A 17,244-nucleotide genomic window follows, 5' to 3' on the forward strand; every position below is an offset into this window, starting at 1 on the left:
AAGAGTGTTTAGTCTTCAAGTATTTGAGTTTCTCTCTTGCTCTGGATTTATAGTTTTATTCATCTTGTGATCTGATCTGATCTGCTGCAAGAAATTATTTTATTTCTTTTGTATTTATTAAGACTTACTTTATGGGTTTTACTTAAGAGAAAGTTACATTATCCTTGGTTACTTTTCCTAAGAGATTTTTTCCCCATTATTTCATCATGAACTCTGCCATAATTAGTAACAAATTAAATAAATTGTAGATATCTTTATGTTCTATATTTTCTCGGTTTTGATAAATGAGTTCAGCTTATGTACATAACAGACTTCTAAGACTTGGGTGCTTTTCTGGGTGTTCTGATAGCACACATAGCTGCATATATGTATCTTGAAATACCAACTTTGTTTATTTCTCAACTCCCAGCGGTATCTGGTTTAGAATTAGGTAAAGTTAGTAATATTTATCCTTACCTCTTTGATCTCGTTCTCCCCTCTAGTTTTTTATATTATACTAGATGTTATAGGGAGTTAAATTTTATACTCATAAAATTAATAGTTTCCTCTTCTAATTACATACAATAGAGAAATTCATAATCAGATAACAAGAGGCTGTGGAATTGTGGATGAGTTGATAATAATTTTGTGTGTGATTATTATTGAAATGGTTGGTTAAAATGAGAAAGGACATATTTAATCAGAATGCTCTTTTAGTTGACAGGTGGATCTATGGCGGAGGCCAGAGTAAAATAAATAATGCCTCAATTATCATTCATTCATTTATACACTCATAGAAAATACTTGTTAGCACTTTTAAATGCCAGGTACAGCAGATGGAGCAGTCAGTATTGTTTGGAATTTTCATTCCAAATGAAAATGAATAGAAGTAGAATAGGAGCCTAATAATTGTGAATTTGGGTTTTTGATTACTAGCTATCTACTGTAGAATTTAAACTTGTCTGTTATTATCTAACATACAAAATACTCAGTTGGATTTTACATAAAATCCTTACTGTCACCCACAATTAGATTAATTGTAATCATCTTTTTAAAAAAGTATTGATAAAAATTGGTTTCTTTTTCTTTTATAGCAAAAGCCGGTGAATTCATTTTCCTTGAGTTAAAAAGTTCCATTTCACAAACAGAAGAATTGAAATTGAAAGATATTATGATGGAAATAAGTACGACCAATGGAGAATCGGAACTCTCTTACCCATTGTCTTGGGTTCAGGCGTTTCCTTTGTTCCAGGACTTCTCTCCAAAAGAAAGCTCTTTCATTCATTATTACTGTACTTCCACTTGTTCTTTCACCGATACAGCTGCTGCTGATACGGAATCGAAGAGGAAGTCACTGTCTCAGGTTAGCATACGATGAACACGGTTGACCGAGGAGAGAGTGAAAGTCGTGTCTCTGGTTAAAATGCTGTTGTGTTAGAAGGACACAGGAACACAAAAGAATTTCCAGGGTCAACGCTGGAAAGTTTCTCCAACAAAATCAGTAGCTATAGGATGAGATTGTAACCAAAGGACCACATAGACATCCCTGGGTCTATACTGATGTAGATATGGAGTAAAGAATTGAATGAATTAATAAGTGGTGTGGACAATTATTCGAGTAGAATTCAATAATTGTAAAAAAAAAAAATAAAGAAAATACAAAGTCACAACTAAAACACTATATTTATGGTTGTTGCTGGCTGCCAGGTTCATGAATTTAATGGGTGAAAACTCATGGAGAACTAGCATATGTGTATAACCTCAAGTCCCATACCCTAAATATTCATTAAGTTAGAAAATGAAAGGTAGTACTCTGTAGTGGAGAGACCTGGCAGATGTCACCATAGCCAAGTGAGTGTAGTTAACATTGTCTGCAGTAAGGCATGCCCCTCACACTGAGCAGGGCAAACCACTTCTGTAGTCTTCTTCTCAATAATGTATAACCCAGACAAGAAAAGACAGAATTGTGGGATCCTGAAATAGAAAAAGGACATTAGTAGGAAAAGTGGTGAAATCAGACTAAAGTCTCTCTGGGTTGCTTTTTTACTTTTGATAGTCAGATTTTACTGATTTCTGAGATTAAGCTTAGGAGGATATAGATAGGGTTTTTCTTTTTTTTCAAAATTCTGTAAGTCTAACATTAGCTCAAAACCATAATAATAAAAAATGTTATGTTTAGAGATCTTTTAGACGGCTTGTTGGGTAAAGCGCTTGTTGTGCAAGTTTCTGGAACTCACAGAAAGCTAGCAGAAGAGAACCAACTTCCACACACATGCTATGGCTCATGCATGCCCATACATAAGCATCATAAACACACATGCACAGTGTTAATAGTAAATAAAAGAAATAAAAAATGTTATGCCTTTCTGTAGATTGATAATATACTTGTGACTTGTAGAACTGTCAATTATGTCTAGAAGGAAAAATATTTTCTAAGTAGCTATGGCACACACATTTATTCACACATAGAGATATGTATATAAGTGTATTCTAAGGCTCTTCTACTCAAAAAACCCATAGATACTCATAATAGTATTAGGTGAAGCAGAAAACTTAGCTATATCACATATACAAATTTATATATTACTCTTAATTTAATAATAGAATATCAGTTATGATATAAGCTCAGTCTCCTTTAACGTAAAATTTTATTTTTCCCTAGTATTAGCTACCTGTTTTATTTTGAACCACAAAGTTAAATTCTTTTTTAATTGTGGAACTCATACCTGGAATAGGACTTTAGGTTAAACTTTAGCCCATGTATTGTATATGAAATCTTTTGATTAAAAAGTAATTTTTCTCATTCGATTATATATGTAGAGCATATACATGTTTAAAAGTGTAGTTGTTACTCTTTGATATACATTTCTTTTAGTTACAAGTCTAGATTTGACCTCTGTGTTTTTCAAACCTAATGTTTGTTTTTATGTACTCATCAGAGTCTTTTTCTTCCAGCTCTCCAATACAGAGACCATCAAGCCTACGTACACTTTCCTGCAGAAACAAAGTAGTGGTTGCTACTCACTTTCTATTACTTCAAGTCCAGACGAAGAATGGCGAGAAGTCAGGCACACCGGACCCGTTCAGAAGTAGGAGCTGCGTCACATTGTGACTGTAGCAGTGTCGTAGTGGTTGCTCATACTGTGCTGCGGCTTTGAAGCAGTTTCCCTGCTGAGATGATTTGAGTTTTACTTTCATGCCCCTGCCTAGTGATGGAAATAATTTTGTTTATGAGGCACATATAAATTATCAAGGAAATAATAGGTGTCATTTAATTTAATTTTGTGTCTGTATGGAAAAAATGACTCACCACAATTTGGAAACATTAAAGAGCTTATTGAAAATCTTGGAATAGCAATGTATGGTTTTGGAAATTGTACCTCTTATAGATTAATATATGAAAAGGAAATGAATTTGCTTATTAAAATATTTCTCAGTTTAGGTACTTTGGTGTTTATTTAAGTTCTCTGTTTAAATCTTGATAGATTAAATTTTATATGTTTTCTGTTTGTGGTAAGGCAGAGTATTCTGTACATTGGAGATTACTTCTATAACTCTGAATATTTTTCCCTCCTTTTTTTAAGCAATTGAAAGCACAGGATAAGGCAGTAACTGGTTACATAGAAACTATCAAATTAGATTTAATTTTTTCAGTTTTCTTGTTAAGTACTTTGGTATCAAGAAGAAATCAACTGTGGACAGCACTTGGTTTCATGATGTTTTTCTGGTATAAGCATTATAGCTTTATTAAATTACTACATTTGCCCATCAAGTGATGCCCTAACGATTCCAAGGTTATAGCCGGAAGTAATTCACTTCCGGCATTCTCTCTGACTTTTAAGGGGGGGGGTGACAGGAGAATGCTTCTGAGCTGTCACTTGTCCTCTGCCACTCTCTGGTTATGATCTGATTGTTTCCTGTATGTTCTGTTAAGTTTGCACTGTAAGCACTTTCCTAGGGAAATGTATTATTCCCTAAGGTTCCATTATGCACCTCCCGGCCACCAGAAAGACTGAACGGTTTTTGAGTGCTGGCTTTTCTGAAAGAAAATCTTAGATTCAAATTTAGAATTGCACATTGGAGCATTAGGAAATTTTTGCTTTATTACAGCCATTGTTGAAAGTTAAAAATTATGTAAAAGAGAGAGAACCTTAAGGGTATTGTAACTGATCGTAAGATATGCCCTTTTGCCTAGATGTGTATTAGACGTTAGTCTTCTGGGACTAGCCCCATGGGAGTTAATGGAAAGAAAAAGCTAATAGCCAGCATATCATAGGAGATTTATGAAAATGTAGAAAAGTATAATCGGTTATGTTTTAGCAGATATTTTACCATATAAAATTTAGCTATGGATATTATTGCCTAGTAGCTATTTTATAAAAATCTCTTAATAATATATTAATATAATTTTTATAAATATATTACATGTTATATATAAATAAATATATTTTATATAATATAATAAGTTATATTTTAACTTTATTTTTATTTTTTAAAGGTTGATTGTTTATCCTCCACCACCTACCAAGGGGGGCTTGGGAGTAACTAATGAAGATTTAGAGTGTTTAGAAGAAGGAGAATTTCTTAACGATGTAATCATTGACTTTTACCTTAAGTAAGTACAATAATGATCTCATTTGTTTTATAGGTTTTATTGTACAAGTTTTTTTTTTTTTTCAGTTGTACTTGGGTTTGAACCTAGAGCCTTGTGCATAGTAGGGAAAGCCTGGGATTGAACCTAGAGCCTTGTGTGTAGTAGGAAAGCCTGGGATTGAACCTAGAGCCTTGTGTGTAGTAGGAAAGCACTCTGCTATTGAGCTGTACCCCTGCCTGAAAATAAGTGTCTTGTCCAAATTATTTTCAATCCTAGTCAGGAGTACCTGGCAAGCTTTCCGATTCAGAAAGCCTTTTGCCTACCAGAATTTTACTGCGGTCGACTAACTCGGTTGCCTTCTCTCACCATCTGTAGACACTACACTGCGCAGAAAAGTGACTGCCTGCTGTTTTGGCTTAGTTTTTAAAACGTGTTGGGTTTTGGATGTGTACTTTTTGAACACTGTGTATTGTGGTAAAGGAAGTATTTACAAAATCCAATACACTTTGGGAACGGAAAAGAAACAACTCTGTTCAATTATCTTTTGTCACTGCGCTAGAGGTGGTGGGACCTGGGAGAATGGAGCTGATAAATGAGGCTGACTAAAGTCTCATGCAGTAGCCAACTTTATTCAGAGCATCACTTTATACTCTGAGGGTTAAGAATGGTCACCTGAGTAAAGGTCAAGCTGTATACAATCACAAGAGCAAGCCACACTCGGCAAAACATGTTTTTCCATAGAATATATAAAGGCTAGTTTAAACATTTACTTGAATAACAACAGCAAGCAATAATCAGTAATCTGAAGTAAACTGAGTCCCATCTGCCACACCTGGGAGGAGCATGAAAACACATTCCAAGAACAAGTCCGTGTTTTTGGAGAAACAGGTCACTAGACTCCTGTCTTGTTTTCTTGGAGTGTTCTCACAAGCGTGGCTCTTCTCCATTCCTGGACTGTGTTCTGACCACCTTTGACATCCTAACAGTTGACTGTCACTTAGAAAAATCCATCATGAATGCAGTAAAATTTTAACTTAAAAAAGTCAGCTTGTTGAACAGAGAAAGCTTAAGGAATAGCTATATGAAAGCTAGGTGTGGGGGTACAGCCCTTTAATCTTGGCACCCAGGAGGCCAGGCTGGGCTGTATGGTACACCTCTGTCTTAGTAAACCCAAACAAAGTCTAACTAAAATAAAAAAAAAAAAAAAAAAAAACCAAAACAAGAACACCAGGGGTTGAGGATTTAGCTCAGTGGTAGAGCGCTAGGCAAGCGCAAGGCCCTGGGTTTGGTCCTCAGCTCTGAAAAAAAGACAATAAAAAAAAAAAAAAAAAGAACACCAATAATTCCCAAAGCCTTTTCGCATGAAGGAAATTTGTTTTTACCTTTCATTTTGTACTATATCCCTGTACTAAAAATTCCTAACACTCAATTGAAAGATCTAATTTTTTAAAGATCACTTTTAAATGAATTTATCATTTAGATTCATTTTTATTCACAATTTTATTTTATTCTAGTCACAAAGACTCAGAATCTCATATTTTTACATATTAAATAGACATAGGCTTTAAAGTCTCCAAAAATTCAGTTTGAGTCTTTTTTTTATATCTTCCACATGGGAATACAGTTCTGATAACTTCATGTATTTTTCTTTGGTCTGTGTAAATTATGAATTGGCATCAGTTGCTGGTTTTTCTCTTTTTTTAGTTTCTCTGTGTAGCCCTGGCTGTACTATAAATCGCTCTGTAGCCCAGGCTACCCTCAAACTCACAGAGATCCACCTGTCTCTGCCTCCCAAGTCCTGAGATTAAAGGCACCATCACTGCCAGGCCATTTTTCTCTTCTTTATGAGTCACGTTTTGTAGCTTTGAATGTTTGATTTTTATTGATGATTGAGTATTGTTGCATTTCTATAAATGTTTTAGTTTTCTGAGACACGGTTACATTATCTGGAAGTAGTCTGGTAGTTTTAAGTCTTATCTTAAAGATACAGTTATCTTTATCATTTGCTAAAATGAGGCCAACAAACTAATTCCTGTTCCCAAGGAGAGATTCTCCTGAGTACTTGGTCCTGTGTCGTGAATGGTGACATTGCCCAGTTTTACTGGCAGGAATAGATAGTTCATCTGAGTGAATCTGGCTACCATTCCCTGTTTCTAACTTGAGTACTTCCCTCACCCCCCGCCCCCACACCAGTGCCATCCTGAAGATGTGAGGAGCTGCAAGCTGTCCTGAGTTCTCTGTCTCTACCCTTTTTTCCTTTCCTGTACTTTGATCTGTACACTTCAGCCTCTGAAATTATTAAACTATTAAAACTGAGTAGACTATCAAGAATAGCAGTTTATTGATTATGAAAGATATAATCAGTAAGTGATTGAGTTATAAAGCGACACTGAAGAATTTTAGTATGGAAATAGATGAAGAATTTAAGCTGGGACTACTCCAGTACTACTAAATGTTTTCCAGACTTATGTGTGTCATAGTCTTACATTAATCACACTCATGTGATTATTTGGTCAACATTTCCTTCTATTTTGACGTCTTTAGGCTGCAGATACCACCCTTCTGCTGTGTCTCCAGTGTGAATGTGGTACTAATACATGTTAGGAATTTGGTAAATATTTATTAAATAAGTGGGCAATTTCTACTTTAAGTGATTGTTTTTGATAAGCAAGAGATAAAACTAAAAGAGAAGCTGAAAGCCCAAATCATAGAAAAATGCAAAATTTCTTTGAATTTAGCTAGCTGGATATGTAACAGTAATTTCTAGTTCTTTTTTCTTTCCTTTTCTTTTTCTTTCCTTCCTTTCTTTCTTCCTTCCTTTCTTTTTTTTGGGGAGGGGGGTTTCGAGACAGGGTTTCTCTGTGTAGTTTTGATGCCTGTCCTGGATCTCACTCTGTAGACTAGGCTGGCCTTGAACTCACAGAGGTCCCTGGCTCTGCCTCCCGAGTGCTGGGATTAAAGGCATGCGCCACCACTGCCTGGCAATTTCTAGTTCTTAAGAGGTAACGGAAGAAAATGAGATAAAATCTAAACACAATTTCCTTTGTGGGCTTGCTACTTTACAGGTATCTTCTACTGGAGAAAGCATCAGATGAACTTGTTGAACGAAGTCACATTTTTAGTAGCTTTTTCTATAAATGCTTGACAAGAAAGGAAAATAATTTAACAGAAGATAATCCAGATCTCTCGTAAGTTGTCTATTGTAATTGAAGTCTTAAAGGAGTTTATTGTGTGTGTATGGGTGCATCATGCATGTGAAGGTCAGGGTGCAATTTGAAGGAGCACATTCTCTCCTACCACGCGCATCCTGGGGACTGAACTAAGTCACCAGGCTTGGCAGCAGGTGCCACAGTCGACTGAGCCAGCTCTCTAACTCTTAAGTTTGGAGACAAAGAAGACTGCTGTTTTCATGCTCCTGGTGAAGTGGCTTCATTGTAATAATCCCAAGAGCAAGCATATTAACACTTTGGCAGGTCACTGGTTTGTCAGGTGCAAGAACCATTTCTTACCTTTCACTGTTCGCCCCATAAGGAGGAGGCTGGTTCTTGCAGCTGCATTTTCAGTTGCATGACCAGTGTGGGTAGGTACTAGAGGTTACGAGAGCAAGAAATAAAAAAGCCAGACTGTTTCTTCCCTACCCTTTTTGCTTTGGATGTGATTTACCAGAGGTCATATTTCCTCGGGCTGTAGCTCTTGCTGGAGATGGCTGCTGTCCCTATAACTTCCACTGGGGGGCACTGCTGCTTTCCTTGATGTCCACCCTGGGGCTCTAGCAGTGCCCACTGTGCCTCACTGGCCTTTTTAAAGTGTGTACTCTGCGTTAGATTCTGTTAACAAAGACGTAGGGCTGTGTGGTTTGTTTGTTTTTCTGGTTAGTTCCTTGCTGACATGTTACTTTTTCATTAAGTTAGTATTAGATAATATGAAAACCATGCTTATTTGCACAATTTTGCTAAATTTCTCTATTCAGTATTTTTTTAAAAATATTTTTGATTAAGAATGAAAGCTGTTGAGCAGTGGGTAGGACTAGGTAAAAGTGAAGAAGTGGTTACTATTTATTAGATAGTAGAAACTCAGATAGTTATTGTAGCATAGACTTTCATAAAACCTGCCTTGTGCCCAGCAATTTATATTAGAACCCAATGAATAGGTCCCTGAACTTTTATTTTTTTAAACATCTGTCTTCTAATTTATAAATTTCCAGGGTACAGTTTTTTTTATTCATTTCCTTTCTCCATATTACAGTGCTTTTAGATACATAGGACACATATAGAATATCCCAATTCTTTGTCTATATGTATGCCTGTATATGCCAGTGCCTATGGAGGTCAGAAGAGGGCATCAGGTACCATGGAACTGGAATTACACACAGTTCTGAGCTGCCATATGGGTGCTGGGATTTGGAACCCAGGGCCCCTGGAAGAGTAGTCAGTGCTCTGAGACATCTCTCCAGCCCCTATTCTAACTCTTTAAATGAAAAATGAAATTGGCTAATTAAGGATTGGATATTTAGAAAAGGACAAATAGCTAGGGAGTAGTAGGCCTGGACTTAAATCCTTATTTTTAATTTCTAGTCCAACATTTTCAATGCCTTAAAAATGATGATGCTGGCCAGGCAAAGGTGGCGCATGCCTTTAACCCCAGCACTCGGGGCTCAGAGCCAGGCAGATCCCTGTGAGTTTAAGGCCAGCCTGGTCTACAGAGCGAGATCCAGGACAGGCACCAAAATTACACAGAGAAAACCTGTCTCAAAAAAAAAAAGATGATGCTGGGCGTGGCACGATGACTTAGCAGGTAAAGGCACTTGCTGTCAGGCCGATGACCCATATGGTAAAAGGTAAAACTGACTCCTCCTGCAGGTTGTCCTCTGACCGTCATATGGGTGCATGGCATGTGGACCATATGTATACCTGCTCACACACATACATACATCAATAATAAAAATTTAAAAGTCAAACATTAGAAATAATAATTGTGATTGTTAAATGAATATGCTTTTTGAATTTGTTATATATTTTGATAAAAAGAATAAGAAAATAGAGGATGAATAGTCATTGATTGCATGCTTTGAAGTCAAATGGTAAACAGAATTATTTAACTCTAATATTTTTGTAAGGTAAATAATAATTTATAATAATGTAAAATAAATGATTATTTATAATAATCTTTATTAATGGAAACTAAAATAAATAGGTTAGTTATACACAGTTGAATACAATTTTCAGGTTCCAAAGTTGAGTTATTTCTGTTGTTGTAGTGTTGTGACATAATTTATGGTCTGAATTGGGACATTTGTGAAGATAATAGAAGGTTCTTTTAATAGTATACACTAGATAACTAGTATATAGAGGCTGTCTTTGACAGACTGGGATTATGGTCAACTTTAAGTGGCTTTTTTGGTTTAGGTCTTGTATTGATGGGCAAGGCCTGTCAAAATCAAAGAGAAAAATCCAATTTGAAAATATTTCTGATAATCAGGCTTAGCAGAAGGCATACAGAAGGAAAATGTTATTGATGAATATATTATTTATAATTTCTGATGCCCTACAGTTCTATTTTGTGTATACAGAGATTAATAATTGGGATAGTGCAAGTAATTCCACATTATAAAATTACAATGTAGAAATTGTAATTGCCTTAAAAATGATGATACTGGGCTTGGCGTGATAACCCAGCACATAAATTGGCATACTCATCTTCAGTGTGAGGAGGGGGAAGGTCGATCCTGCTGTATTACTAGGTTTGAAAAAGCTCTTGTATTTATCTGATCATACATAAAATTAATAACAATGTTACATGAATGGTATATTATAGTGTAGGAAGGGTGACATAACACGTAGGAGTGCATACCCACACACACACAGACACACACACTCACACATGCCCCCTATTAGGTGTGTTTAGTCTGATATATTCATATATGTGTTGAACATATATGTCTCTTGAACTCACAGAGATCCGCCTGCCTCTGCCTCCCGAGTGCTGGGATTAAAGACATGCTCCACCACTGCCCGACATTTGTATATATCTTAATAATTAGTATTCACAAAAGAATCCATACAAATTATTTTTAAAAAGACATAATCTAAAAGCAGTTTAACAAGAGAGGAACATTTTAGTATCAATTCATAACACAAGGCCAAAATTACTAGTGTTAAGACTGTAGGATAAATGGCATACATACTCATTACTATGCAAGTTTGGATTTTTGTATTCTCCCTAAACTTATTTCACAACACAACATTTGCTCATCTGTAGTCAAGCTACCTCTTCTCAGTTTTCAGATATGTTCAGCCATTACATATTTTCTTCTGAAATCTCTTCTAGCACTTGTATTTCACAGCAAGAGCTCTATAATCATGCTGTTTTCCTATTATCTTTGTTTTCTGTGAGGCCAGCGCCATCTCCAGTGACTTACTCAGTGCTTGGTGTTGTGGAATATTACTTTAGCTATGTAAAGGTGTGTTGCATTTGTTTACATTGTATTTGTTTAACTAGGCAAAGATGTGTTACATTTGTTTATGCTGCATTTGTTTATCAATGTAAAGATGTGTTGCCTTGCCTGCCTAAGGCACCTGATTGGTCTAATAAAAAGCTGAATGGCCAATAGCTAGGCAGGAGAGGGATAGTCAGGGCTGGCAAGAAGCGAGAATAAGTAGGAAGAGGAATTTATGCTTGAGAGTCGAGAAGGAGAGAATGAGGGAGAAAGAGACGAAGACACCTGGGGTCAGCCAGCAAGACATGGAGTAGGACATCCAGAAAGAAAGGTAGAAAGCCCCAAGGCAAAACGTAGATGAAGAGAAACAGGTTAAATTAAGTTATGAGAGCTAGCAAGAAATAAGCCTAAGCTATGGCTGAACATTCATAATTAATATTAAATCTTCATGTCATGATTTGGCAGCTGGCCCAAAAGCAAGTCTGCTACAGCTTGGAACATAATAGGAAGTCAAAACAGAGAATGGCAGTAATGCCTATCACTAAGTAGAGAGAACTGTTAGATATTTAATTGGAGGTATTTTACACAGTTAAGAACTGAGAAAGAGACCATGTATAGCCTCCATAGTTTTTCTTTATTTAGTGTTGTATGAATGTTTGCATACACGTGTGTAGGGAGGTCAGAGGACAGCTTTCAGGAGCTGCTCCTCTCCTTCCACTCTGGAGTCTGGGGATTGAACTTAGGTCATCGGGCTTGTACAGCAAGTACTTTTATCTGCCATCTCACCCGCTCCTAGCCCTTGGATTTGCTCCTGTCATCCTTGCTTCACTCTGTCTGATATATTCCCAGTAAGGTTGCTTAAATATGAAGTCTGCTAAACACCAGCATAACAAAACAAACTAGGTGTTCATCTTTGATGTTCTCAAATAGAGAACAGGTTGGTAGTTTATATACTAGTTGAAGTAATTGTTCCTAATTTTATGTAATTATTGAGTTAAAATGAAAGCATTCAATAAACATACTTCTGATTATTTTACTTATAACAGTTAGTTTTTGACATGGTGTTTATTCTGTCATATCTTTTTAGCTCATTCTGGATTTTCTCTTAGTCCTAATGTTTACTCACAGGGTTAGATATTGTCCAGATGAACAAGGTGGGACAAAGATGTGTGCTGCTTATATCACTTGATACATAGTATGTAGAGATTGAAGACTTCCGTCTGAGGCACCGAGCCAGAAATCAGAAATCTCCTTTGTGCCATTTTAAGTGCTCATTTTATTTGTAGATTTTTTTACATCCAAAATTGGTTTGCTATAACCTTCCCTACCCCCGATGGTTAAAAAAAAATAAGCATAACAAATATGTGTGTGTGTGTGTGTGTGTGTGTGTGTTCAAGGTGGCTCTTCTAGATGATTTGATAGAATTCTTTGTATCCTTTTTTGGCATTGTGTTTTAGTTATTTCTTGTGTGGTTTTTTTTTTTTTTTACCTTTAAATTGTAAATTTGTTTCAATCAATTCAGGTTATTTTCATTGTTCGTTCTTTGGAAATGAATCAATATCTGCTGCAGAACTAAAAGGAGAATGGATTAGGATCAGTAGGTACCCTTAGCCTTGTCCTGTAATTTCCTTATGTGTGAAATGAAGGGAGATGAAGTTTATGTTTTAAAATTAAAGTTAAAAAAAAAAGCCTCATTTTTCTCCCTGATTAGGTTTTAATACTTAGCACAGAGAGAACAGTTGGGTAACTTTGTTAAGGTTTGATGATACTTTACATAATCCCTAAGTGGAGCAAAGCAGATGGAATTAGGTTTGAACATGTTTATGCTCAGTTGCTGAGCCCATTTGGAATCTACAAAGCATTTAGCAATGCTTTCCTCTGTTTATTCTACTACTGCTTATGGTAATCAGATGTAAGAACAATCAAATAGAGTTCTGGTATGTTAAGTTGATACATTGAATACAGTGGTTTAATAAACCTTACAACTTTTAAATAAATCTATATGTCTTTCCTATTCCTAGAATGGCTCAGAGGAGACATAGAAGAGTAAGAACATGGACTCGTCACATAAACATTTTTAATAAAGACTACATCTTTGTACCTGTAAATGAGTCGTGAGTACTTTTGACCATTTGAAAACCAGTTAGGGTTTAAGAAAAAATTATTTGAAGTATAATCAATAAAAAGTATGGGCATATAAAAATTTCTCCAATGTTGTAATAACTAAAGCAATTAATTTTTTGTTTTAAGAAATATTTTGTAAACTAAAAATATCAGAAGAGAATACCTTCCTTAAATTCTAATACAAAAGAAGTGATGTTGTTGGTCTGCTTATTAATAGAGATCCTGAGAAGAAATACTGAATATATGAAGGTAGATAACATTTGCACTATTCAGACAGTGCATTACAAACTTCTATTATGGCCTTGGAAAATCGTGGCTATTACTGTATCATGTATGCTCCATCTTACGTGAGATGCTATAGTGGATGTCTTCATAGTAAGACGTTTATCATATCGACCATCACAGATGTAGCTCTAGAAGATTCTACGTTGTGGAGACTTGGCCTGTTATTAAGACTACAGTTCTTTTCAACAGGTCTCACTGGTACCTCGCAGTCATTTGTTTTCCATGGTTAGAAGAAGCTGTGTATGAAGATTTTCCACAAACTGTGTCCCAACAGTCTCAGGATCAGCAGTCTCAGCAGAACAGCAAAACAACAGGTGACAGACATTGTTAATAATAGTCCCAATAATATGCAGATTAAGGGAAACAACATGAAGTTAACAGTCGACTGTTTATTATGAAACTTAGTAAAAGGAATACAAAATGTTTGAAATTCTCCTGATACCCAGCATTCTACAAAATATAATTCTAAAGTCATACCATTGATGCTAAGTTTTATCATAGCATTTTAAGAGAATAGCCTTGCTAACATGACTCAGAATTAATGGTATGACTCTTCATGCATCTTAAAGTCTAATTTAATACACTTCTTACATACTAGTAATTCAGAGGCAACGTAATAGCTCATATTTCTTCTATAATTCTTGGTGACATCAAATTTTAACTAAGCAAATTTGAAAAAAAAAATTTATTTTTAAATTTAAAATTTTTTAAAAACAAAAATTTATTTTTATTTATTTTCTTTGGAAAAAAAATAAAAATTAAGTGTTTTGTAGCTGTAACCTAATTAGCAAAAAAAAAAAAAATTGATAGTACCTTTTCTCCCTCATGCTATCCAGAATCTGGGGGCGTGAGGGTGGGAAACTGGGGACACCTGTTCGTTTTCTATCCTTTCTTAGCCTTTTGAGCTTCAAAAGTTATAAGAGCCATTACATGAGAAGTTAACTACCCTCTACATTAAAGTACATATTTTTGTTAGTTTGCTGTATGTGAAGGTAGTCTTTTGGGAGGAAATGGGCCCAGCCAATTTGTATTTCAGGTTTTAGTTCTGAGGTTTTTATATTATGTGGTAACAGCCAACCCTTACCAGTTTTACCTATTGTCTAAGTTTTCTCATAATACTGACCATAAAAAATGTTTTTTCTTTAATTAGTACTGTGGCTACATCTTGAAGTTCAGATTATCTAAATTATCTGTGTTAACACACCATAAAGACTCATAGTGACTTCTTTGTTATTAGACGGTGATCTACATACCGCTTCAACAGTGTCTTCGAGTGCACAGGAGTCCCAGGTAAGTGTGTTCTGTCCAGATGTGGAGGAGGAGGAGAACTCACAACAGTTACAAAGTTAGCTATAAAATAGGGCCTGCCCAAGTGGACTGAGATGGGTGTTAGTGGCTTATCATTAAATTGTGCTCCTTTTTGATTATTTCAGCCATTTTTGGGAAAGAACATGAAGTTACCCTTCTCGCCGATTTGTTTAGTTGGTTGTCAACTTGCTCTCTTAGAGAGTCATTGGGTTTTTTAGAATAACAGTGGCACTAAGATGGTCTTTAAAGACATCAGTTTGATCGATCGATTCACTCAGGAATCTGTGAACGAACCATCATCAGCAAAGTTCACAATTGCTAATGCTTTTCCTCTCGTCATAGATAAATACCTGGATTGCTTCTCAGCCTTTGGCTCAGATCAAGTGCAGATTAAAACTGTTTCTTGTGCTTCAAAGGGAAGAAATGTGTCTCTCCAGCCTCAATTGAGTTACAGAAAGTGTACAGACACAGTTACCTTACTTGTCTTTAAGATAATAAGTGAATAAAAATAAAATCTTATGTTATTGCATAGGCCAGGTTAAAGCATCTATGTGAGGTCAGTGTGAAAGTGTATTAGTCAGTGAGTTTGGAAAATGGAGTGAGCTTGATTTGTTTTAAAGCTAACTGTTGAGAAAGAACTTTTACTTGAAAATTTAATTTCAGTATTTGAAATACTTTAAGGAATAAGTGGCTGTTAATGTATTTAAACTAGCTTAAATTGCAAAGACAAAAATTCATGTTATTTCAGAGTACCGAGATGAATATGTCAGTACCAAAGAAAATGTGTAAAAGGTAAGTCCATGTAATAATGATAATATAAAGGTTTGAAAATGATATATTTTAAAGAATTATTATTTTATGTGTATGAATGTTTTTTTGCATGTGTACATGTGTACCACATGTGTGCCTGGTACCACTGCGGAGCTCAGAAGAGGGTGTAGGATGCCCTGGAACTGGAGTTGTGTGCTGCCATGTGATGCTGGGAACCGAGCCCATGTCTTCTGCAAGAACAAGTGCTCTGAACCAAAGAGCCATCTCTCCACCCCTCAGCTTTGTTTATTTATTTATTTATTTAGTGTGTGTGTGTGTGTGTGTGTGTGTGTGTGTGTAACATGCCATGGCACAGCACACGTGTGAAGGTTTGAGGACAGCTTTTGGGAATTGGTTCTCTCCCTCCACCATGTGAGTGCCCAGCATTGAAGTCAGGTGATGAGACTTATAGGCAGTTCCCTGGTGAACTCTCTCACCATGCTGGTGTTTTCTTTGTTTGTTTGTACTTGGGTATTCATCTTTATATAAGTCTGTACATCTTGATTTCTTCCTTTGTGTTTTAAAGGCCGTGTATTCTCATACTAGACTCCTTGAAAGCTGCTTCTATACAAAACACAGTTCAGAATTTACGAGAGTAAGTAATGACAGTTTTTACATTCAGTTTGTTTTCTAAAGTCTCAGCACTTTTGAAACCACCTCAGTATTACTGAAAACAGCCCTGGAGATGTGGGGTTGGGGAGCATAGCATTACCACTCAGAGGCAGTGTAGTAGCCTAACAGGCAAGAGGACCACAAACTCAAGATCTGCTCCGAAGGACAGTGGACTGTCATAGTGAGATCTTGGCTACAATGAAGCGAGTTTGATGGCACCATGGTAGTAATTGTATTTCTTTCTTTCTTTCTTTTTTTTTTTTTGGGGGGGGCGGTTCAAGACAGGGTTTCTCTGTGTAGCTTTGCGCCTTTCCTAGATCTCGATCTGTAGACCAGACTGGCCTTGAACTCAGAGATCCACCTGCCTCTGCCTCCCAAGTGCTGGGATTAAAGGCGTGCGCCGCCGCCGCCGCCGCCGCCGCCGCCGCCGCCACCACCACCCGGCTAGTAATTGTATTTCTAACATGTACTTAAATGAACCTGAAAATCTGTTTGCCAACAACATCTTCTATTATGTGTTAATAGTGAAGAGTTTAGATTTGTCAAAGGTAAATTCAAAATTTTTATTTGTAATTTAACAAAACCATAATTTTATGCAACATTGCAGATATTAGTGATTATCAAAAATAAAGCCTGAAAAGAAAGTAGAAACCTGTAAATTTCTATTTGTGTATGTTTGTGTGTGTGTGTGTGTGTGTGTGTGTATGTGGAGAGGGAGAGAGAGAGAGAGAGAGAGAGAAAGAGAGAGATCTTACAAACATTTTAAAGTCATGTGGATGGGTTGTGGGGTGGTGGCACGCTGGTGCCTGGGCCTCGGTGTGGAGGTGAGAAGAAGCTTGTGGGAGTTGGTTATCTCTTCCACCCTGTGGGTCCTGGGGATCTAACCCAGGTCATGAGGGCTTCGCAGCAAGAAATTCTGATAGAAAGTGCCTTTACCAGAAGGCACTAGAGAGGAATTTCATAATTTAATATAGGTGCTGAAGACAAAATTTAAAAGCTGTGTGTTAGCTTACTTCATAATATAAATAATTTTGTGTTATCTAAACTGTGAACATTAAGTTGTTAAAAAACTCTAGGTTTCATTTGAAATCACATT

General features: G+C 36.2%; 1 protein-coding gene across 4 annotated transcripts in view; it reads left to right on the forward strand.

The window, feature by feature from the left end:
- Nucleotides 1-17,244, forward strand: part of Senp7 (SUMO specific peptidase 7) — a 130,764-nt gene that overhangs the window by 108,821 nt on the left and 4,699 nt on the right. For all 4 annotated transcript variants that reach the window (XM_052740886.1, XM_052740887.1, XM_052740888.1 and 1 more), the window contains 9 exons: nucleotides 1,074-1,342; nucleotides 2,935-3,068; nucleotides 4,478-4,594; nucleotides 7,639-7,761; nucleotides 13,031-13,123; nucleotides 13,608-13,732; nucleotides 14,656-14,708; nucleotides 15,475-15,518; nucleotides 16,063-16,131. In XM_052740886.1, the coding sequence (XP_052596846.1) occupies nucleotides 1,074-1,342; nucleotides 2,935-3,068; nucleotides 4,478-4,594; nucleotides 7,639-7,761; nucleotides 13,031-13,123; nucleotides 13,608-13,732; nucleotides 14,656-14,708; nucleotides 15,475-15,518; nucleotides 16,063-16,131 (1,027 nt within the window). The remainder of the gene's footprint in view (nucleotides 1-1,073; nucleotides 1,343-2,934; nucleotides 3,069-4,477; nucleotides 4,595-7,638; nucleotides 7,762-13,030; nucleotides 13,124-13,607; nucleotides 13,733-14,655; nucleotides 14,709-15,474; nucleotides 15,519-16,062; nucleotides 16,132-17,244) is intronic.

Source organism: Peromyscus californicus, unplaced genomic scaffold (genome assembly GCF_007827085.1).
Source record: "Peromyscus californicus insignis strain IS unplaced genomic scaffold, ASM782708v3 Scaffold_16__1_contigs__length_79575227, whole genome shotgun sequence".
Classification (NCBI taxonomy): domain Eukaryota; kingdom Metazoa; phylum Chordata; class Mammalia; order Rodentia; family Cricetidae; genus Peromyscus; species Peromyscus californicus.